This window comes from Balaenoptera acutorostrata, chromosome 2 (assembly GCF_949987535.1).
Source record: "Balaenoptera acutorostrata chromosome 2, mBalAcu1.1, whole genome shotgun sequence".
Lineage (NCBI taxonomy): Eukaryota > Metazoa > Chordata > Mammalia > Artiodactyla > Balaenopteridae > Balaenoptera > Balaenoptera acutorostrata.
The window spans coordinates 139378232-139401800 of NC_080065.1; the positions used below are offsets into that span (position 1 = coordinate 139378232).

At 47.4% G+C, this 23569-nt stretch overlaps 1 protein-coding gene and 1 long non-coding RNA gene across 2 annotated transcripts in view; both read left to right on the top strand.

The window, feature by feature from the left end:
* LOC130707251 (uncharacterized) overlaps nt 1-9049 on the top strand; it is a 41799-nt gene extending 32750 nt beyond the window's left edge. The window contains exon 3 of the long non-coding RNA XR_009007153.1: nt 8566-9049. This is a non-coding gene — a long non-coding RNA (uncharacterized LOC130707251). The remainder of the gene's footprint in view (nt 1-8565) is intronic.
* Nucleotides 9050-21453: 12404 nt separating this feature from the next.
* The window catches only part of LARP1 (La ribonucleoprotein 1, translational regulator), a 54725-nt gene continuing 52609 nt past the window's right edge, over nt 21454-23569 (top strand). The window contains exon 1 of the mRNA XM_057540807.1: nt 21454-22209. Within this exon, the coding sequence (XP_057396790.1) occupies nt 21771-22209 (439 nt within the window). The 5' untranslated portion in view covers nt 21454-21770. The remainder of the gene's footprint in view (nt 22210-23569) is intronic.

A 23569-nucleotide genomic window follows, 5' to 3' on the forward strand; every position in this document is an offset into this window, starting at 1 on the left:
CTGGTGGTCCAGTGGTTAAAAATCTGCCTTCCAATGCAAGGGACTTGGGTTCCTTGGTTGGGGAAATAAGATCCCACATGCCGCAGGGCAACTAAGACTTTGTGCTGCAACTACTGAGCCCACGTGCTCTATAGCCCGTGCGCCACAACTAGAGAGCCCACGTGCCGCAACTACTGAGCCTGCGTGTTCTGGAGCCAGTGCACCACAACTACAGAGAAGCCCACGTGCCACAACAAAGAGCCTGCATGCTGCAACAAAAGATCCCGCATTGCTGCAATGAAGATCCTGCGTGCCGCAACTAAGACCCAGCGCAGCCAAATAAATAAATATTAAAATAAATAAATAAATAAATAAATAAAACGTGATTAATATGTTTAAGACATTATATGAGAAGATGGAGAATTTCAGCAGAGAACTAGAATCTATCAAGGAGAATCAAATGGAAATTCTAAGCCTGAAATACAATAACTGAAATTAAGAACTCAAAAGTATGTAAGATTTCAGTATATAGTACAGCTAAAGATGAAATTAGTGAACTGAAAAACAGGTCAGTAGAAAATATTTAAACTACAGCACATGTAATACAAGTCATATGGAACATGGTGAAAATGTCTAAATACAAATAATTGAAGTCCCATTGGGAGGGAGGCAGAGAGAAGGAGAGAGGGAAAAGAAGAAGAAAGAGGAGGAGGAAGAGGAAGAGAAGGAATAGAAGAAGAAGGAAGAAGAGGATGAAGGAAGAAAGGAGAAGGAGAATGGGGAGGTAGAGGTGGAGGGGAGAGACTTGAAGAGAAATGAAGTGATACCAGAAGCAGTATTTGATGGTCAATGATTTTCCAAAGCTGGTGAAAGACATTAAGCCACAGATTTAAGAATCACTTTCAACCCCAAGCAAAACAAATATAGAGAAACTGAACTAGGTCCTACTATGTTATAACTTCTAAAAACCGAAGATAAGGGGGACATTTTTGAAGGCAGTGGCAATAATATTAACAGGTTCTAAACAGAACTTATGAAAGCCAGAAGGCAATAGAAAGATATCTTCAAAGTGACAAGTGAGTATCAATATTGTGAGTATAGATGAATGGTTCTTAAGTTTTAATATGAGTATGAATCACCTAGGCTGGGATAGGGAGAGGAGTGTTAACATTTTAGATTCTCATATTCTGCCCCAGATATTTGGATTTAGCAGCTCTAGAGTAGAGTCAAGGAATCTACTTTCAAGAAGTATTCTGCTGCTTCTGATGCAGTGGGTCTGTGGTAGTTGTTAGCAGTGATGGGAACAACAGTTCCTCCCATTCCTGTACCCATGCCCATTTGCAGTATGACTTTGCCACAAGAGATAGAGTTTATTTTTTCTCCTTTGAATCTGGGTTTGCCGTATGGCTCACTTTGACTAATAGATATCAGTCGAAGTGATATTATGGGACGTCTGAGCCTTGGCCTCAAGAGGCCTTGCATTTTCAGCATTAACCCTTTTCGAGTCCAGCTGCCTTGTAAAAAAAATTTGAGCCTATCCTGCTGGAGACATATGGGGAGCAAGGCACAGCCAGTAGCCAGCACCAATCACCAGATAGATGAGTGAGGCATGGATCTGTCTGGGTCCAACCAGGACAGAGAAACTACATAGTATTTGAACAGAGAAAGTTTAATATAATTATTTGTTATAACAGGAGGTTTGGAGAAACAAGGGACTCACTAATAAGAAGTAAAGAGAACTCTAAAGAATATAGGAATAGCAGATATAAGGAGCGGCAACTATCCCTAGAGCTGACATAGAGCACCTGAGGAAGAGCCTCCCCCTTTGCCCCAGGGCTGAGATCCAGATCTCGTTGGAGAGGAATTGGCTGTGCCCACTGAATGGCAGAGAAGTCACTGTGGTACCATGTCACGCCAGTGGACTTGGTAGAAATCATCCTCTGAAAGTTGCTGGAAATGTGCCATCTCAGTTATCAAGAAAGCCATTCATATAGAAATGTCTCACCAGAGACACTTTGCTACAAAAATCACTTGACAAGAACTCCCCGGGAAGCCTCTGGCTGCTGTGAACTGCAGGAGCCTGATGCTGGAGAAGCCGTCTTTTGGAGGAGCTGGGCCTGGGAGACCCACATGCAGTGCAGGAGCCTGGTGAGCCTGCACACTGAAACCAGGAAGCAAAAAACCTTTCTTACTTTAATGTCTCTCCAGTTCCGTCTACTGACAAAATTAAGCAGCATGCCAAGAAAAGGATATTTAAAGGGCCCAGATTCATTTTCCTAGAGCAGGCAAAAAGGGTGAACAGCAAGGCCACTTGGACTATCCAGCCCCAGTCAGTCTCCATGACTATAACTGCATGAGCAACCCAGATGATACTCGCAGCACTCTCTAGCTGAACCCAGCCCAAACTGCCAACTCTCAGAATTATGTGCAGATGAATGTAGTTGTTTTTAAGCCCTAAGTTTTTTTGTTTTTTTTAAATAAATAAATAAAGTTATTTATTCTATTTTTGGCTGCGTTGGGTCTTCGTTGCTGCAAGTGGGCTTTTTCTAGTTGCGGCGAGCGGGGGCTACTCTTCATTGCAGTGCGCGGGCTTCTCATTGTGGTGGTTTCTATTGTTGCAGAGCACAGGCTCTAGGTGTGTGGGCTTCAGTAGTTGTGGCTCACAGGCTCAGTAGTTGTGGCACATGGGCTTAGTTGCTCCGCAGTATGTGGGATCTTCCCGGACCAGGGCTCGAATCTGTGTCCCCTGCATTGGCAGGTGGATTCTTAACCACTGCGCCACCAGGGAAGTCCCAAGCCCGAAGTTTTGAGATAGCTTGTTGATGCAAAATATTGTAATACCAACGTCGTGAGTAATCTGGAATGTTTTCCATTTCCCACTCTTGAGTCTGTACAGTTCCCTCTGCCCAAAGTGACGTTCTTGGCCCTGTCTGCCTAATGAATGTATCTTCCTGCAACTACTTAATTAATTAATGTTTTATTGACTTACAGCATCTATGTAGAAAAGTACACAAGTCATAAACCTACAGCTTGATACATTTCCACCAGTTGATTATGCTTTGTAAACTACAGTCAGATGCCTGCCCCCGTGCTCCCTTCCAGTCACTAGCCATGCCCCCAAGGATAAGCACTGTTCTGACTTCTTATACCATGGTAAGTTTTGCCTGGTTTTGCACTTAATGTCAATAGATCATACAGTGTGTTCTCTTTTGTGTCTGGCTTCTTTTGCTCAAAATTATATCTGTGAGATTCATCCACATTGCTTTGTGTAGCTATAGTTTATTTTCATCACTGTATAGTTTTCAATTTTGTGAATATACTACAGTTTATTTATCTATTCTATTGGCGGATATGCAGGTTGTTTCCAGTTTGGCCCTATTACGGAAAGTACTACTGGCACGTGCCTTATGGTGAACATATGTATGTATGTACTTCTGTTGGTTATTCTTAGGAGTAGAATTATTGGGTTATGGAGCACTCTCACAGTATATTAAAACTTTTTAAAAATCAAAATATAAAGTGGTGTGCATAGATTAACAACAACCATATGAAAGGAGGGAAAAAAATAAATACCTATGCATGGGGTAAAAGAAGATATTAGAAGAGAAAAATAAAACAAAATGTTGACATGGTTTATAAAGGAAATAGGGGTGATTTTTTTCCTCTTGACATACTGTCTTTCCCAGTAGTTGTATAATGACCATGTACTCTTTTATAATCAAAAGAAACACTTAATCCTATTGATCTCCAAAGTCTTGCTCAAATGCCACCTCCTTCCAAGTAGCCTTCCAAATAACATAGCCAGATCACCATAGCCAGCCAGTGTCTTACTTCATTTCTACACTTTCTAGAGCAAAACCACATTGCAGCAGGAACACAGTACCTTACCTAGAGAAGGTGCTGTCAAAATGTCTGATCCTTTCCCTATAGTCATATAAATTTCAGCAGCAGCTCACATTTCTCAAAAGAGTACCCCAATTTGCCAGTAAGAAGGCAGGGATCTGAACCCAGATTACCATCTCCATTTTCAATTTGAAAGCCCTTGACTCTGGAAGGGTTAAGCAATAGGCCCATTGTCACTCAGCAAATCTTTGGAAGAGGCATTCTAAACAGCTCATTCAGGAAAGAGAAATCTGGTGCAAAGCATATAATCCAAGTATATTTTGAACAGAGCAAAGAGCAGGGGAAGAGATTAAGAAAAAAAACAAACATTTGGAAACTTCAGCTTTGTATTACCAGCTCTGTAACTTTGAGCAAGTTAATTTACCTCTCTGAACTTCAGTTCCCTGTCTGTCACCTTGGAAGGATGACAGTGGACTAATTTCCTGCATGACAAATAGGGTTCAACTCTGATTAGGTGGTGGCGGCTGCCTAGAGTGCTGTGTTAAGAAAGATTCTGAGGACAAGGCCAGGCTTAGTGGGGAAGGGTGCTATGGTTGATTAATAATTCCTGCAATGAGCAGGGGATTTGTAATTGGTATATGTTCATTAGAAATTTATTTGTCTTTCCTGGACATATTCCTCTTCAAGATCCTTTCCAGTCCTGTGTTCGGAGTTCCTGGGTTTAGATCTATTCGTGTTTGGTGGGCATAATATTCATCCCATAGGCAATTCTCTTAATTCCAAAGGGGAAGGAGTTTTAATTATCTTCTGAAACTATAGACTTCGTCTCCAGCAATGTATGTGATATATATTTAAGTTATCCGTAAGACTCTCAGAGATCTTTAGAGATGAAAATGTCTGGATACAAAGTGTTAATTACATAATTGTAATAATTCTTTTGAGATAAATCATATTATGACAGTTGCCACATTTGACAGCCTTTCCTGTCGCACATTCCCCTCCCCTCCAGTTAAACTTGGTCCCAGGAAGTGAGTGTGTATCCCGATTGGTGTAGCAGGCAGTGGAGTCAGTATATAGGTGAAGAAGGGGAATGTCCTGGGTACTGTACCAGGGTCCCAGACCGCTCCGAGTCCCCAAGATTGGCTCATTAGCTCTGTCGGGACTCACCTGGAATGTTACATGGCTTGGGATTTCTGGAGGGAGGTTGATCTTTGCCCTGTCTTTGAAACAAATATCCTATAACCTGTGGGAGAGTGAGAGGTATTGTTTGAACAATCTAAGTAACACATAAATTATATGTTTGTGGCTGACAAGGCACTCATAAACTGGATGACAGATAAGCACATCATGCGGGTCTAGCAGAATAGTCAGGCTGTCAACACAGGCTTTGGAATCAGACTGCTGTGAGATTGAACATACCTCTGACATTTATAAATGAATTTGCACCAGTCACTTAACCTCTGTTTTCTCATCTGCAGAATGGGTTTAATAATAGTACCTACTTCAAAGGGTTATTGTGTGACATAACTCATGAAAAGCACAAGTGTCTGGCACAGATTAAGCTTGCCCTACATAGGAAATATTACTATTAATATTATCTTAAAAATAATTATTAGCAGTGATTTCTAATTATATATGAAATAAAACTCAAAAATACGAATTCAGGGACTTCTCTGGTGGCGCAGTGGTTAAGAATCCTCCTGCCAGTGCAGGGGACACGGGTTTGAGCCCTGGTCCGGGAAGATCCCACATGCCACGGAGCAACTAAGACCGTGCGCCACAACTACTGAGCCCGTGAACCACAACTACCGAAGCCCATGCACCTAGACCCTGTGCTCAGCAACAAAGGGAAGCCACCACAATGAGAAGCCCGCACGCTGCAACAGAGTAGCCCCCGCTCACCGCAACTAGAGAAAGCCAGCGCACCCAAAAATAAATAAATCTATTAAAAAAAAAAAGTGTTTAAAAGAATCCGCCTGCCAATGCTGGGGACACCAGTTCGAGCCCTGGTCCGGGAAGATCCCACAGGCCGCGCAGCAACTAAGCCCGTGCGCCATACCTACTGAGCCTGTGCTCTAGAGCCCGCGAACCACAACTACTGAGCCCACATGCCACAACTAATAAAGCCTGCGTGCCTAGAGCCCATGTTCCACAACAAGAGAAGCCACCACAACGAAGAGTAGCCCCAGCTTGCCCCAACTAGAGAAAGCCTGCGCGCATCAATGAAGACCCAATGCAGCCAAAAAAAATTAATTAATTAATTAATTTAAAAAAATACGAATTCAACTTCTGTAAACTTTGTGGACATCAAGACAGGGGCTGGAATGGGGTGAAGTTTTTTTTGTTGTTTTAATAAGTAACAGAATGCTCTGTTTAAAAAAGTTAGAAAATACAGATTGGCCAAAAGAACAAAATCAGTACTCAGAAATAACCACTGTTTATCTTTTGGTGTATATCCTAATGATGATGACATACATGTATTAAAACAAAAAAGGACATTTGACACAAATAGTATCACACTGAACAAGCTGTTTTATAGCCAGCTATTTTTCAATGAGTAAAGGGAGGTCTACAGGCAAATTACTGGGTTTTTGTTTGTCTGGTTTTTTTCTTATTGTAATAAAAGCCACCTAACATAACATTTTCCATTTTAAAGTGTACAGCTCAATAGTGTTAAGTATATTCACAGTGTTGTAAAACAGATCTCCAGAGCTTTTCATCTTGCAAATCTGAAACTCTGTACCCACTAAACAATTCCCCTTTCCCTCTTCCCCCAGCCCATGGCAACCACCATTCTACTTTCTGTTTCTGTGAGTTTGACTATTTTAGATGCCCCATATAAGTGGAATCATACAGTATCTGTTGTTTTGTGATTGGCTTATTTCACTTAGCATAATGTCCTCAAGCTTCATCCATGTTGTAGCATGTGGCAGAGTTTCCTTCCATATTAAGGCTGGATAGTATTCCATTGTATGTATGGACCACATTTGTTTATCCATTCCTCCACTGATGGAGTTTGATGTTGTTTCTACCTCTTGGCTATTATGAAGAATGCTGCTATGAATATGGTATGCAAATAGCTCTACAAGACCCTGCTTTCCATTCCTTTGGTTATATATCCAAAAGTGGGATTGCTGGATCATATAGCAGTTCTTTTTTTTTTTTAATATTTATTTATTATTTGATTGCACTGGGTCTTAGTTGCAGCAGGCGGACTCCTTAGTTCTGGCTCATAGGCTCCTTAGTTGAGGCTCGCTGACTCCTTAGTTGCAGCACGTGGGCTCATTAGTTGCAGCACGCAGGCTCCTTAGTTATGGCATGCGAACTCTTAGTTGTGGCGTGCATGTGGGATCTAGTTCCCTGACTAGGGATCGAACCTGGGCCCCCTGCATTGGGAGTGCAGAGTCTTAACCACTGTGCCACCAGGGAAGTCCCCATATAGTAGTTCTATTTTTAATTTTTTGAGGCAGGTATATACTGTTTTCCATAGTGGTTGCATCATTTTACATTCTCATCAACAGTGTACAAGAGTTCCTATTTCTCCACATCCTCTCCAACACTTATTTTCTTTTTCTTTTTTGATAGTAGCCATCCTAATGGGTATGAGGTGAACATACATATTGTTTTAACACAATCCTAGGGGGAATGCTTAAAATCCTCAAAAGAGCAAACCCTTTTGATACTGAGAAATGTGGAATCTTCCTTTTTATGTATAAATGACTAACAACCTTTCTGAAGCTTATAAAATTTAATCTCATCAAACACATTCTGCTTTGTGGATGAGCCTCCCATCACTCCAAAATTTAGGGTGTTTACTTATCGAAGGACAGTTACTAGTTTTGTGATGTTGCAGCAGGTCAGCCCTTGATACTTGCTTTCTCCTTCTCAAAAACCAAACTACTTCCCAATGTCTCTCTCTTTGATTTCCTCCAAGCCTTTAATCTCCTCCTCCTTCTCTGGTTCCCATCCCTGCCCTCTCCTCTTGAATGAGGTATTTTCCATTGTTCCAACTTTCCAGCCTGGTTCCAACCCCTTCCCCTCAGCCCTCCCTGGCAAAGGCCCTGAAATTCCCCTACTTCACTCACACACTGGGTCCCAGGAACCCTCAGATCTTTGTCTCTGGCTTCAGGCCCTTGGTTAACCTGATCCAGGAACCTGCTGGGGTCGGGGGTGGGGGGAGGTCTGCACGTGCATGCATGCGAGCGCCTGTGTGTGTGTCTAAGGTGAGATACTACAAGCTGTCATTCCTTTGCAGACTTGGTTCCCACGTGTGCATCTCACCACGCTGAATATCATCCTATTGTAGAGACACATTCTTTTTCTCACAACCTGACCCCTATATGCCAGTCAGCATCTAATCTGGACCCTCTGAAGAAACAGTCGGCTGTTAAAATGCCCAAAGAAACCATGTCTGAGAGACCATGCTTTTCTTGAGCCCTTTATGGTATACTTTTTTTTTTTTTTTTGCCATAAATGCTGACCTTAGACATTGATCCCCTCATGAAATAGGACTCCGCCATACCATTTTATCATTTTTAAAAATTGTGTTTGGGACCTCCCTGGTGGTCCAGTTGTTAAGACTCTGCAATTCCACTGAAGGGGGCACGGGTTCGATCCCTGGTTGGGGAACTAAGATTCCGCCTGCCACGCAGTGCGGCCTAAAAAAAAAAAAATTGTGTTAAATTTACAACAATATACTGTACAGATTTTCTCATTTTTGCTTTTTTTTTTTTTACTGTACAGATTTTAAGTTTACAGTTCAATGAGTTTTGACAAACATAAACCCCTATGAATTACAAGATTTTGATACACAGTCAGCTAATTTAGAGAAATTGCAAGAGTCCACAGAACTGTTGGAAAGAGTATGGAGTTTGGAGTCAAGAGACCTGGTTACCAAGTCAAGCCTCACATTAACCAGCTGTGTGACTTTGGGCCCGTGCCCTCGCCTCTCTAGGCCTTGGTTTCTGATCTGTACAGTGAAGAGGCTGTCTCTGGGTCCACATGGCATAACAGGTATTGAACAAAGGTCACACAAGATTCCTGACATTATGCAGAGCTACTGTGTCCTGCTGATATTTGCAAAAGTGAATGCGCATCACCTGGATCCCGCCAATCAAATTGCTGAAGAAGAGAAACTGAAGAAACAATAATTATAACAATAAACAAAGATGGCAGAAATCAGCCAAACCAAGCCCTACATCTTGTAAGAATGTACCAAATGCTTGTAAGTAAGCCCTTCTCAAATTTGTTTGCTCTGGTACGTTAATAAAAGAAGATTCTGAAAGGATTAGCTTCAAATTCACAAGTACCCAAAACACACTGTTTGCCAAATAGGTTGAGTTTAGCTCTTTTGCTGTTTGGAATCTAATGTGCCTTGCTGAAAGAGGAAAGGGCTTCTCTGACAACATAAGATGAACCCCTCCCATTTAGATAGCATTTTTCACTTTTCAAAGCCCTCTTGTCTATTTCTCATTTGTTCTGTATGACAGAAAGCAGGACAGGGATTATCCGTCCCCTTTTTTCAGGTGAGGATCCTGAGGCCCGGAAGGATGAAGTGAATATTCTTACAGTCACCAGCGAGCACAGCCCTCTGATTTCCCAGCCCTATGTTTTTGGGCTGTGCCCCACTCTTTTGCAAACAAATCAACCAACCCTGAGAACAGAGTCCAAGAAGAACTAAAAACAATAACAAAACCAAGAAGGACATTCAAAGGTGGCAGCTAACAGTAACAAACATTTATGGCCTTGCCACTAGGTATTAACACTTGCAGTTCTCCCAGCAGCCCAACGAGTGTTCTGTCTGTTTCACAGAAGAGGAAATGGAGGCACCAAGAGGGCTCCTGGCTCGCTCAAGCTCACAAAGCAAGGAGGTTGTGGAGCTGAGATTCTGCCCAGGCCACCTGGCTCAGAGCCCTGGCCCTTCGCCCCCATGCTACACTGCCTGCTGTTTCACTCTGCTGCCGAGTAAAGAGTTTTGATTTGACAAAGCTGTTGATTGACAAGATGAGCAGCTCTGAGAGGGCGTGAGGCCTTTATTCTGGGCACTTCGAGTGGAATCAAGGTGATGGTGATCATTACTGAGCACTGTTGAGGGCAGGTAGGGTGTAGGCAGAGGGCTGGTCAGTTGTCCTGGAAGGTCCCTTCTAACCAGAGAGTGTAGGGTTTGACGAAATCTCTCATAGATCCCAATCTTTCAGTTCATGACATTGACAAGTCCTCCTGGCTCTCAAGCTTCTGGCTTGAACATCCTCTCCCAGCCCGTCCTGCCTGCCAACCATCCCCTCCTCGTGGACACTGGGATCAGTGAGTTGGGAGAACAGGTGGCTGTGCATGGATCATCCTGGAAATCTGACAGCATGGTCTCCAGCCCAGGGACTAGGGAGGAGGGACAGCAGAGCACTAAATTACAGGGTGTCTGCCACCTGATTAAATCAGCGCGAGCGTCCAGTGCTGTGGAGATGCAGCACGCCAGGCTCACTCCTGGGCCCAAGGCCCAGATGTTAGTCACAGAACCACAGTCAGAGCGCCAAGGGCCCTCAGCAGCCCCTCATCCAGCCACTGCATTTCACATGTGGGGATACTGAGGCCCAGAGAGGGGAAGCAACTTGCCAGAGACCACACAGCGTTCCTTCAGCAAAATATTAAGGGTCTGCTGTGCCAAGCACTGTGCTTGTGACTGGGAATACTAAGGGTGAACAAAATAGCCACGAGCTCCAGGCTCACAGTTTACATGTTAGTGGAGGAAATGGGAAAAAGCAGAGATTGTGATCTGTGCTATGAAGCACACGAAGTACTTCAGCCAAGTCGATTAAGGGAGGTCTCTCTGGGAAGGGGCCATTTAAGCTGAGGCTTGAAGGATGAGAAGTGCAGGCTGTTTGTGTGCGTGTGTTGGGAGGATGTGTTCCAGGTGGTGCCCCCAGGAAGGGATGAGTTCCCAGCATTTGAGGAGCTGGCACAGGGCAAGGGCGGAGGAGAGGAGCAGAGAGGGGAAATTTGAGGTGGATGGAGTCTGGAGCACACGGGGTCTTGTGGGCCGAGACGAGAGGTCTGGAGTTTATTTCTGTTGCACTCTGAAGCCATTGGAGGGTTTTATGCACGGGAGTGGCAGAAGTGCGGTAACATTTCGTGCTTTTCCCAGTGGAGGGGCTCCCTGGGAGCCCTGTCACCCTGGAGGCTTGCAGAAAACACGGCAGGCAATGCTATCAGTGCAAAATGAGCCCGGCTAAACCTTGTCTTTGGTGATCTCTACGCACTTTACCCACATTAGGTAATTAGGCCACTCACGTTATTTGAAGTTCCTTAATCCTACTATGTGTCACAGATCCAGAGACTCAAGTGCTATGGGACCCTGTGGGAATTGGCAAACCTCTCTGATCCAGTGACTGTCACTGAGTCAGGCAGTCAGGCAGCTTCATTAGTTTGCCACAGCCTTTCCCCATCTCATTTCTGCGACCAGCACTCATCTTCTTTGCCATAGAGGTGTGAAATGTTAGAAACTACCATCAAGACTGCTCGGATGGAAAGAAATTTAGTTCTAGATGGCCATAGTTAGGCCATAGTTCATACTTTGGCTCCTGTGACCACACCTCCTTCCTGGTGCCTTGAGCAGTGCAGTGAGTCTTCAAGGATGATGACACAGATCAGTAATCCAATCATCAAACATTGACAGTGTGACCTCCTGAGTCACATGACCTCATCTGAGATAAAGGGCAACTCATTTCTTTCCTCTTCTCAACCAAGGAAAAGGGCTGAGGAAGTCTTGGCGGGGGAAACTCATAAACATCCCTGAAGGTCACCAAATGCCAAATCAATCTGCCTTACCTCCTACCCTCCCTTTTAATCTAAACAATTCCCACTCTCCAATTTCAAGTCCTAACTCAAGTACAGCCACCTCCAAGACGTCTTCTCTAACTATCTTTTCCCTGTCCCTCTGGCCTGTACTCCTCTCTACCTCCCCTTTAGTCTCTTGAACTTGTCTGTACCATGTATTTAGTGACTGGCAGGGCATCAGCCTGTGCAGGGATCTAAATGAGGGTACTTGACTGGGAGTAACAAACACCAGAGGAGGCTGGGACCTGAGGCTCACTAGTGTGTGCTGGGCCCATCTAATCACAGTTAAACTCAATTAAAAAAAAAAAAATACCATGTGGGCCAAACAAAACATGCTGTGGGCTGAAATTGGCCAGCGGGCTGGCAGCCTGCAACAGCTAGAATGTTATCTGGAGGAGAAGGCATTGCATTTAGAATCTTTAGAAGTCCTGGAGCTGCCACCGACTAGCAGTGAGTCCAGATAAATACCTAATCTTTCTGAGCCTCAGTTTCCTTATCTATAATTAGCGTAACACTGGCTCTGCTTTCTTCATGAAATTTGAAGAATGGTTGCCTTGACTCTATGCCAGTGACCACTATCCTTTTTAATAATGACAGACATTTATTCAGCACTTACTATTTGTCAGGCACTGTTCTAAGCACTTTACAAGTATTAACTTACTTAGTCCCCACAATAACCCTAAGAGGTAGGTGCTGTTATCATCTCTATTTTACAGATGAGGAAACTGAGGCAAAGAGAGGTGAAAGAACTTGCCCAAGGTTACAGAGGTGGTGGGTGGCAGAGCTGGGACTCTAACACCCTTACACAAATACTGGTTCATTTAATGTTCTCTGAATTTTATCAGGCAAGTATTTCCCTTTTCACCATTTTATAGATGGAGACACTGAAGTTCAGAGAAGTGAAGTAACTTGACTGATATCACACAGCTTGGAAGTGGGCAAACCTGAGCTTGAACCCAACTCTTTGACCCCAAACCCTTTGCCCTTTTTTCTGTGCCATATGTAAAGGACAGGCAAGTGGTCTGTGAAGAGAACAGTGTGCTGATATAGGGAGTTTTGTTCCCCAGGGCAGAAAACATGTCTTGCCCTTTCTTTTTCTTTTTTTTTTTTTTTTAACTTTTTATTTTATATTGGGGTAAAGCCGATTAACAATGTTGTGATGGTTTCAGGTGCACAGCAAAGCAACTCAACCATACATATACATGTAGCCATTCTCCCCCAAACTCCCCTCCCATCCTGTCTTGCCCTTTCTTGTTTCTACTCCAGTCCCTAGCTCAGGGCCCTTCTGTCCTGGAGTTCAGTTATGATCATGTTGCCAGTAAAATTGCCTTCTGCCTTCATTTTGACTGCTGATTCCTACCTGCCCCCATGAACTTGGATGTTTCTTGACCCTGGAATGTTTAAACATGGTTACCTTCATTTGGCTATGGGAGTTTTGCATTTTCAGTGTGTGCTGTCTCTGTTTCCTGTGGTGTGATGCAGGGGTCTGGAATGGGTGGGGAGAGACCTGGGCTCTGATCTTGATTCTGCTGCCCCAGAATCCTGGAGCAAGTCACTGAACTTCTGTGGGGCTCAGTTCTTCAGCTGCCAACTGGGGACAATCACATCTGTCCTCTCTCCGTGAAAGCCCTTTGGGAAATGCAGTGTGGTACAAATAGAAGGTGGGCTGCTGTGAGGTAAGGCATACCATAGGTGCTCAATAGTTGACACCTCACTGACTATGTGGAGGGGATTTGCAACGATGTGGAGACAATACTCATCATACAATGTTAAGGGGGAAAAAAAGCAAAAAATAAAGCTGTTGAATGTGCAGTATGATCTCAATTATGTAAAATACAAACAGGAAAGAGACTAGAATACACCAGCTTGCCTATGATTGCCTCTGGGTTGTGAACTTATATGTGGGTTTTGCTTTGCTAGACTTAAATTTTTTTTTCTACTTGCAAAAGTTAGGCCATTTTGTATTATATTTTATCTTTTTTTTTAAAAAATTTACTTATTTTATTTTTGGCTGCATTGGGTCTTCGTTGCTGTGCGCGGGCTTTCTCTAGCTGCGGCGAGCGGGGGCTACTCTTCGTTGCGGTGCGCGGGCTTCTCATTATGGTGGCTTCTCTTGCTCTGTAGGTGCACGGGCTTCAGTAGTTGTGTCACGCGGGCTCAGTAGTTGTGGCTCGCGGGCTGTAGAGCGCAGGCTCAGTAGTTGCGGTGCACAGGCTTAGTTGCTCCGCGGCATGTGGGATCTTCCTGGCCCAGGGCTCGAACCCGTTTCCCCTGCATTGGCAGGCGGATTCTTAACCACTGTGCCACCAGGGAAGCCCCCATATTTTATCATTTAAAAGTATATATATAATTTATATTTATTATATACAATAAATATATTTATTATATACATTATACATTAAGTACATATATATTAAGTATTTATATATGTTTATATATAAATAAATATATAAAATTTAGTGCTTGGCCCTTGACAGTGTTGCTCTAGTTACCAAAACATTGATGTGATCAGGAGTGATCCTGCATCCATTCATTCATTCATTCCTTTGTCCAGAAAACATACTGAGGGCTAGCTGTATGAAGGCAGCACTGATGGTTACTATAAGCAACACTAAGAAGAATGGGGTATAATCCTTGCCCTCAAGAAATATATTAATCTAGATGGAGGATAAGGCATATTTATAAGTAGTCATAATTGAAGACAGAAAGTAGTAAATGCTTTAGGGAAATTGTCACTAGGAGTTAAGAGAGGGGAGAAATCTATTCGAACTATGGAGATTAAATAAGATTTTTGTGAAGAAGTTGGCATTTTGTGCTGAGCCTTGAAGGACCAGTAAAATTCTGGACAGGTGGAAATGGAAAGGCATCATTGGCAATAATAAAAGTAATGAAAGGTAATATTTACTTAGCATATACTATGTGTCAGGCATTGTGCTTTTAAATTACACACATTCTCTCATTTAAGGCTCACTGAAGCTCTGTGAGGAAAGTAGTATTATCATCTCCAATTGACAGATGGGGAAACTGAGGCTTAGAGAGAGGATGGATATTTTCCCGAAGTCACGAGGTGGTCAAGCTGGGATTCACGCTCAGGACCTCACAGCTATGTCAGAGTGAGAGAAATAACATGACTTGAGGCAGGAAAGCATGGGACCCACAGGGGATTAGACGGGAGCTTCCTAAAGGCAGGGAATGTGTGTCTTGCCCTCCTCTCCATGTCCAGGGCCTGGACAGTAGCTGGCACATTATAGATGCTTAATAAATATTTGTCGAATGAAAGAATAAAACAAACAGTGAGTGGTCCACTGTTGCTGGAGCGTAGGCCTGTGTGGCTAAAGGCAGCAGGACACGCAGGGATGCGCACGCGGAGATTTTAAGCAGAGGCAGGGCCCGTCAATCAAAGAGCCAGAGAATTGGCTCAGGCAGTGTGGTAGGCTGCATGGCAGGGAGGAGAATTTAGTTGGTGGGGAAGCTCATCAGGAGACCACTTGAGACAGTGCAGGAATACCAGGGAGGGGAGTGGGGCTGAGGGAATAGGCTGTGTAGGTGGAATGGAGTAGAAAGAGGCGTGGGGTGGTGCCTGTCTCTAACTCAGTGGTGAATGTGTTAAAAGTTGATTTTCTATCAGACCTTCTTTGCAAATCTGTCCTCCTCTTTTATTTATTTATTTATTTATTTATTTATTTATTTTTGGCTGTGTTGGGTCTTCGTTTCTGTGCGAGGGCTTTCTCCAGTTGTGGCAAGCGGGGGCCACTCTTCATCACGGTGCGCGGGCCTCTCACTATCGCGGCCTCTCTTGTTGCAGAGCACAGGCTCCAGACGCGCAGGCTCAGTAGTTGTGGCTCACGGGCCTAGTTGCTCCGCGGCATGTGGGATCTTCCCGGACCAGGGCTCAAACCCGTGTCCCCTGCATTGGCAGGCAGATTCTCAACCACTGCGCCACCAGGGAAGCCCTGTCCTCCTCTTTTACCAGCCTTGTTGGGTGGCTTGGGCGGCCTCTGAGCCTACTTCCTCATCTGTAAAATGGGGATAATCACACTTACAGAAAAGGGTTGCCCTGAGGGTTAACCATGTATTATGGGAACAGTCAGTACCCTCCCCTACTTCTTAGCCCCCTTACATGTTAACTATTGCTTTTTGCATCTATTTGACAAGAAGAGATCTAGGCTGAGCCTCCTCTTGTGAACTGAAGTAAATTTCTTGGCATGTGCCATAAGGCCCAAAAGTCTTCAGGTTTTGGAAAACACTCTCTAGCTGATACTGTTTGTTTGGCCAATGCCCCTCCGTTGCTAACCCCACCCACTCTTCCATGTTGGTATAAAGAGGCCTCAAGCCCAGAAGCCCCTGGTATCAGAAGAAGATAAGTGATACGGCCCAAGTTCTTCCAGAAACAAAAGGTCCTTTGGAAAATGAAACTCAACGAGGAATAAAAGTGAATGTCCAAGTATGTTAAATTTTCCTTCCAACCAAGCACAGGTAACAAGCACAGATAAAGGAACCATCCCCCTTTTACATGTGTTCCCCCCAAAAAAATAGTTTCAGGGAAACTGTATCTTTCTTTACACCCATAAGCTCAGTGGGCAGGTATTATGCTTCCTGTTTTGTGAACAGAGAAATGGAAGCCCAGGAAGGCTCAGGAGGCTGCCCCAACTCATTCAGCAAAGCCAGAGATGGGACCGGGTTATAAACCAGGTCTCCTGTCTCTAGTCCCTCATTCAGCCCCCTTGTATCTCTTTAGGAAGTTGTCAGCACCAGGGGCAAACAAGCACATAATTAATTACAAATAGGTATTTAGACCCACTTTATTTATTTATTTATTTTAAAGCAAAGGTTTCTTTTCTTTTTTTAATTTAAATTTATTTATTTTTGGCTGTGCTGGGTCTTTGTTGCTACGTGCAGGCTTTCTCTAGTTGCAGAGAGCGGGGGCTACTCTTCCTTGCAGTGCATGGGCTTCTCATTGCGGTGGCTTCTCTTGTTGTGGAGCACGGGCTCTAGGCACACGGGCTTCAGTAGTTGTGGCACACAGGCTTCAGTAGTTGTGGCACGCAAGCTCAGTAGTTGTGGCGCATGGGCTCTAGAGCGCAGGCACAGTAGTTGTGGCATACGGGCTTAGTTGCTCCGCTGCATGTGGGATCTTCCCGGACCAGGGATTGAACCCATGTCCCCTGCATCGGCAGGCAGATTCTCAACCACTGTGCTAACAGGGAAGTCCCTATTTATTTTTAAATGTTTATTTATTTGGTTGCACTGGGTCTTAGTTGCGGGAGGTGGGCTCCTTAGTTGCGGCTCGAGGGCTCCTTAGTTGCAGCACACAGACTCCTTAGTTGCAGCACATGGGCTCCTTAGTTGTGGCATGTGAACTCTTAGTTGTGGCATGCATGTGGGATCTAGTTCCCTGACTAGGGATTGAACCTGGGCCCCCTGCATTGGGAGTGCAGAGTCTTAACCACTGTGCCACCAGGGAAGTCCCTGGACCCGCTTTATAATTTTTATTTTTTAAGTTTGATTTTCTCTCTCTGTGTGTCTGTGAGTTTTAAGCCTAGGATGTGTTGAAGCCATGGGCACAGCACAAGCTGGTCTGATCCTGGGAATTCCCTGGTGGTCCAGTGGTTAGGGCTTGGTGCTTTCAGTGCCCTGGGCCTGGGTTCAATCCCTGGTCGGGGAACCAAGATCCTGCAAGCTGTGCGGCATGGCTAAAAAAAAAAAAAAAAAAAAAAAAGTCTGATCCGTGTTGCTTTCTGCCTAAAGCATATCTTGTTTAACTTCTTTTTTGGCTTGAGGTCACCTATTGCTTAATTACTTGGTTCCCCCCAATTAGAAATTACCTTTTGGAGAGACAGGATTCAACTTTTTTAGTATGTTACCCAGTCCTATGTATTTGATGAGTTCTCCATAAATACCTGTGGATGTGGCAATGGAGGGAAGAGGGGCAGCCTTACAGTGTGGTATGGGGGGTAAAAACAGGCCTGGGAGTTAGCTGCTGCCTGGGACCTTAGGCACCCACCTTACTTTCTTCTTCTGAACTTCAGTTGTTTTCATTTGTAAACAAAGATAATAACAGCTCCAATGCCTGGCACATAGTAGGGACACAACAGATATTTGTGGAAAAAATTAATACCTATCTCATTGGGTTATTGTGAGGATTAAATGAGATAATGTATGTCAAGTATTTCTCATAGAACTTAGCATGTAGTAGTTACTTAATAAAAGTAGCTACTCTGAACAATTTGGTCATTAGTAGTATTTAGAACTGAACACATGCATATAGAATGCCACAGTAGGTCAGGAATTTAAAAAAACAAGAACTGGACTTCCCTGGTGGCGCAGCGGCTAAGAATCCGCCTGCCAATGCAGGGGACACGGGTTCAAGCCCTGGTCCGGGAAGATCCCACATGCCGCGGAGCAACTAAGCCCGTGTACCACAACTACAGAGCCTGTGCTCTAGAGCCCGCAAGCCACAACTACTAAACCTGCGTGCCACAACTACTGAAACCTGTGCTCCGTAATAAGAGAAGCCACTGCAGTGAGAAGCCCGTGCACCACAACAAAGAGTAGCCCCCACTCACTGCAACTAGAGAAAGCCCGTGTGTAGCAACAAAGACCCAATGCAGCCAAAAATCAATCAATTAATTAATTAAAAAAAAACTGAATTCAAATTGCAATTCCATCATTTCCAGCAGGAAAAGCTACTGGATTTAGGATCAGGAGAGTCAGGTGTGAGACCTGACTCTGCCATGGACTAGCTGTGTGACCTTGGTTAAGGAACTTGACTTCTCTGAACTTCAGTTTCCTGAAAAACAAGGGGACTGAGTAATCATTAAGATTCCTTTTTCCACTCTAACAGCCTCAGTTTAAGATGTGGTCTCATGCAGGTTACCTTCTCTTACCTCCTCTGGCCCCAGTTCGCCCATCTGTAAAATGGCACATGAGTGTTTAGGAGCCCCTCTCTGGGGCACGGCAGGCCCAGGGTGTGAAGATCTCAGTGCCCCTCCAGCCTGAACACAGGGCCAGGTGGTGCTTGTGCAGCTCAGACTGAGTACTGGGTAGCATGAACAAGTTACTTGTCCACACAGAGCCCTGGTCCCCTCACAAAGTGTATGGAGGCACTTCTCCCCTCTACCTCCAATTATAGGAATATAGAGGGACTTCCCTGGTGGCGCAGTGGTTAAGAATTCGCTTGCCAATGCAGGGGACACAGTTTCGATCCCTAGTCCAGGAAGATCGCACATGCCGCGGAGCAACTAAGCCCGCGAGCCACAACTACTGAGCCCATGCACCACAACTACTGAAGCCTGTGTGCCTAGAGCCCGTGCTCCGCAACAAGAGAAGCCACCGAAATGAGAAGCATGCGCACCGCACCGAAGAGTAGCCCCCGCTCGCCACAACTAGAGAAAGCCCGTGCACAGCAACAAAGACCCAATGCAGCCAAAAATAAAGTAAAATAAAAAATAAAAGGAATATAGAAAAGAATGACCAACAATGACCATTATGTCCCCTTTTAAAAAATTCAGAGAGGTTCTAATGTGAATCCTCTTCAGGAAATATTTATCAATAAATAAAATAAAAAATAGTGCATTCTGGTGACAATGTACAATAATTTACCTTCTGATTAAGGGTATATATAATGTAATTATGAAGAATCCTGCTTTAATTCATCAAGATCCCTTTAATCATTTAATCATTAGCTTCCTTATTATCTCTTTTGAAGCACTGGCCTCAGTCTCTATAACATACACAGCATTTTGACTGACATTGTCTCACTTGACTCCTCACAAAAGCTGAGACGGTAGAAGCAAGTCAAGCTTAATTTACCCCCATTTTTCCACCAGGGAAGGGGGGGCCCAGGGAAGTGCTGCAAGCTGGCCAAGGTGTGGAGGCCATGTTATGGAAGAGTTGGGATTAAACATCAGATTGCCTGGCTGTGCCCAGGAGCACCCCTCCCCCAGCAGTCCTTGTTACAGCAACCCTACAACTGGCCTCACCTCTTGGGGGCAGTTTCAGGAAGCCTTTTAATAAGCTTTATCCTCTATCCAGCAGGTCGTGTGTTCTAATCCTTCTTTTGGAGATGGCCAACACTTTAGGCTGTTATGTCTTAAGCAGGTGGGATCACAGCCAGCCAGAGGCCAGGACTTCTCCAAGTGAAGTGTGGGACCACAAGCACCCAAGGGGTCTTGCTAGACATGCAGATTTCTGAGTCCAATCCCAGACATGCCTGATTCCAAATGCTTTGGAATCTGCATTCAAGGTTTTTCCTCATCATCCAAAGTAGCTGATCTAGGCTAACCTATGAGACAATCACTTGTTTATCACTAAAGTTGTTTTACTGTCTCTTTCTCCACCTTAGAATGTAAATTACATGATAGGGTCCTTGTAAGTCTGGTTTATTTCCAAACCCTGTTTCCTAGAACCCCTACAGTAAATATTTATTTAATTGAATGTGCACTAAAATTTGAAACTCCTGTCATACACCATTCCTTCATTTTACACTAGGGAAACTGAGGCCCAACTGCTGCAGAGTTGGTAAGGGGCAGAACCAGGGTCAGGATAAAATCTCAGATCTCCAGAGTCCCAATTGGGCATTTGTTCGTCTCCGCCCCAAGCAAGCCTCGTAAATGAAATCCACTTGAGAAAAAAGACATTTTCTGGGGCTTCCCTGGTGGCCCAGTGGTTGAGAATCTGCCTGCTAATGCAGGGGACATGGGTTCGAGCCCTGGTCTGGGAAGATCCCACATGCCACGGAGTAACTAGGCCCGTGAGCCACAAATTACTGAGCCTGAGCATCTGGAGCCTGTGCTCTGCAACAAGAGAAGCCGCGATAGTGAGAGGCCCGCGCAGCGCGATGAAGAGTGGCCCCCAATTGCCACAACTAGAGAAAGCCCTCGCACAGAAACGAAGACCCAACACGGCCATAAATAAATAAATAAATAAATTTAAAAAAAAAAAAAAAAGACATTTTCTGCCCATAAATACTTGGTTTCGGAGTTTGGCTTGGTTGGGGGTCTATTGGTAATTCCCCGTTCATTTTCGTAGGCGCCCAATGCCCCCAAGGGTTAAGGGCCCGCCTTCCAGGCCGGGCGTCGAATCCAACTCCGGGCAGTGTCCCGGCCGGGGCCGCCTGGGAGGAGCCGAGCACAGTCCGCGGAGGTGAGGCCGGCTGGCCCAAGGTCACTCAGGCGGCGCCTGGAAGGGGCAGGCCCACGGGACGCCAGGGAGCCGTGAGCACCCACCTCCATCATCCTGTAAGTGGAGGGTGACATTAATGGCTCCTTCCTCGGAATCTGGAGCACCCAACCTAAAGAGCGCGAGCAGGCCCGGCCGGCCGCGTGGCCCACTCCCATGTGCTCCACCTGCGGCCGCTCTCACGCGCTGGCTCTTTAAGACACTTCCCCCTCTTTACCATCCCTTCTCTCCTGCCCGGCTCGCTGCCCCCCCGCCGCTCCCGAATTGCATCAGGCACGTGCTCGCCCCCGTCCGGTCTGAGTACCCCTCACCCACCAGCCCCGAGGTGCGCCGAGGAATCGGAGGCGAGGGGCGGGGAAAGGGGCGGGGCTGCGAGGCCCTGCGCGCGCGCTCCCGCCGCCTTCGCCCTCCCGTCGCCCACTGCCGGCCCCGGCGGGCGCGGCCCCGTTGCGCCTTCCCCTCCCCTTGCCCGCTGCGTCGCGAGGCGCGCGCCCGCCCGCCGCCTGCCGCGGATCGCGTGGTCAGCTCAGTTCGCCGCGCCTCTCCCCCGTCCGTCCATATTGCTGCAGCCCCCGAGCCGGGAAGCCCGGGCCGCCCCGGCGGCGGGGGGGGAGGGAGGGACGGGACGAGAAGCCTGCCAGGCTCGGGGTGGGGACGCCTTGCGAGGAACGGGCGGGGGGGGACGCGCGCCGAGGAGGCCTGGACCGCATAGTGGGGGGCCTTCGTCCCCCCCCCCGCCCGGCCAGTGGGCCTTGGATCTACGGCGGCTGCATCCGACCCGGAGGGGGGCCGCGCCTAGCGTGAACCCCGACCCTTCTCCGCCGGGACTGGGGCCCAGCGCCCCGGAGGAAGGCGTCGCGGGCGCTCGGAGAGCCAAGTTCGAGGCGGGGGAGGCAGCCTCGGGCGCGCCCGGCTTCTCCGGGGGGGCGGGCGCGCAGATGGCCACTCAGGTGGAGCCGCTGCTGCCGGGGGGCGCCCCACTCTTGCAGGCCGAAGAGCACGGGGGGCTGGTGAGGAAGAAGCCGCCGCCGTCGTCTGAGGGCAAGGGCGAGCCCGGGGCGAACGACGTCGGAGGGGGGGAGCCGGACGGCGGCGCCCGGAGACCTCGGCCGCCCTGCGCCAAGCCACACAAGGAGGGCACAGGGCAGCTGGAGCGCGAGAGCCCGCGGCCGCCGCAGCCGCCTGGCGCCGAGGGCCCGGCCGTCAGCGACGGGGAGGAGGGCGGCGGCGGCGAGCCGGCCGCTGGCGGAGGAGCTGCCGGAGCCGCGGTCACCGGGCGCCGAGACTTCGTGGAGGCCCCTCCGCCCAAGGTGAACCCGTGGACTAAGAACACGTTGCCGCCGGTCCTGGCCACCGTGAACGGACAGTCTCCTCCAGGTGGGTCTTTCTGCTTGGTATCCTGGGTTCGGGGCCTCTTCCGGGGACATAGGCGTCCCCTCCCCCAGCGGCCTCCAGGGCCCGGGGGTCCGCCACTGGTCGTGGTGACTCGGGATTTTTTTTTTTATTATCTCCTGGCTCATTCGAGTCGCCGTGCCCTGTCCCCCAGCACACTCAGGAACCTGCCCCTGCCAGAGGGCCCGGCCTCCGGGAGGCTACGGCCACCGCCTGGGCCGCAGCGGTTAGTGGGCAACGGCGTGGTTCGGGCCTACTTCGCGGGGAGAGGGTGGGCGCTGGTTTCGGTGAAAAGGGCCCTCTCACCCTACCGCATGTTAGTGTAAGAGACGGTTTCCAGCCTGAACCTTCCTGGGGAAGCCCCCTCTTACCACCCCGCCACATGCTCCTCGTTTTGGTAGCGTTGCGATCGTCCCCATGTTGTAAATGTTTAATGAGTATATGTCATAGGCAGCAAAACGCCCGGCGATGAGTTCGTACCGACCACAGGGATTCGGGATTTAAAAGTTAACAAGTTTTGTTCTCGAGTAGATAGTATTAGGCGGTAGAATGGCCATTGGCGATGGGTTCAGGGGTCGGTTACGGGCAGAATGGGGAGAAGAGGAAACCCAACGTGTCATTGAATTCGGTGCTTTCCCTCCCTGTTCCCGGGGACCTTCCGTCTTGAGAGGGAGCCGAAGGGAGAGCGTGCGGGGCATCCAGTGAGGGGGAAATGTGAGGCGAGTAAGGGGGCATGCGGCGACGCGAGGGGCGTGTGGCGGCGGGGGAGGGAGTGGCAGGGCCGGGAGGGCGGGCGGGTGACAGTTGGGCGCCTTGCGCCGCGCCGCCGACCCGCTGGCTGGTCGCGACTGCTCGGCCTAGGCGTTCGGGGCCCGCCTCGGCGCTCGGGGTGGAAGGCGGGTGCGGGCGGGCGGCGCGGCCGGGAGTGTGCGTGTGCGCGGGTGTGAGTGCGCGTTCCTCCTTCCCGGCATTCCTCCGCAGCCGGGACAACGTGGTGCCACCCCGCGCGGCGAGTGTGGCATGTGACCGCCGACTGGCGCTCCCCGCGCCCTCCCTCTCCCTCCTCGGCTTTGGGTCCTTTTGGACCCGGCCCCTTGGGGAAGGTGGGAAGTCCCCGCAGAGCGTTGTCAGTGGCGCTGGGGGGAGAGAGGCGGTGCAGAATATGGAGGTTCGGCTCGGCCTTCCTTTGCCAAAAATAGATCGTCGGCTTTGGTAGGGGGCGCGCCCGCCCTGCTCCCTTTGCCGGCGCGTAGAGGCACAGTGGGGCTGGATTCTTTGGTTCAGGGTCTTTTTGTAGTGGATCGGTGTTAAAACACGCTTGGAGCTATAACGATGGCCTGTGGTC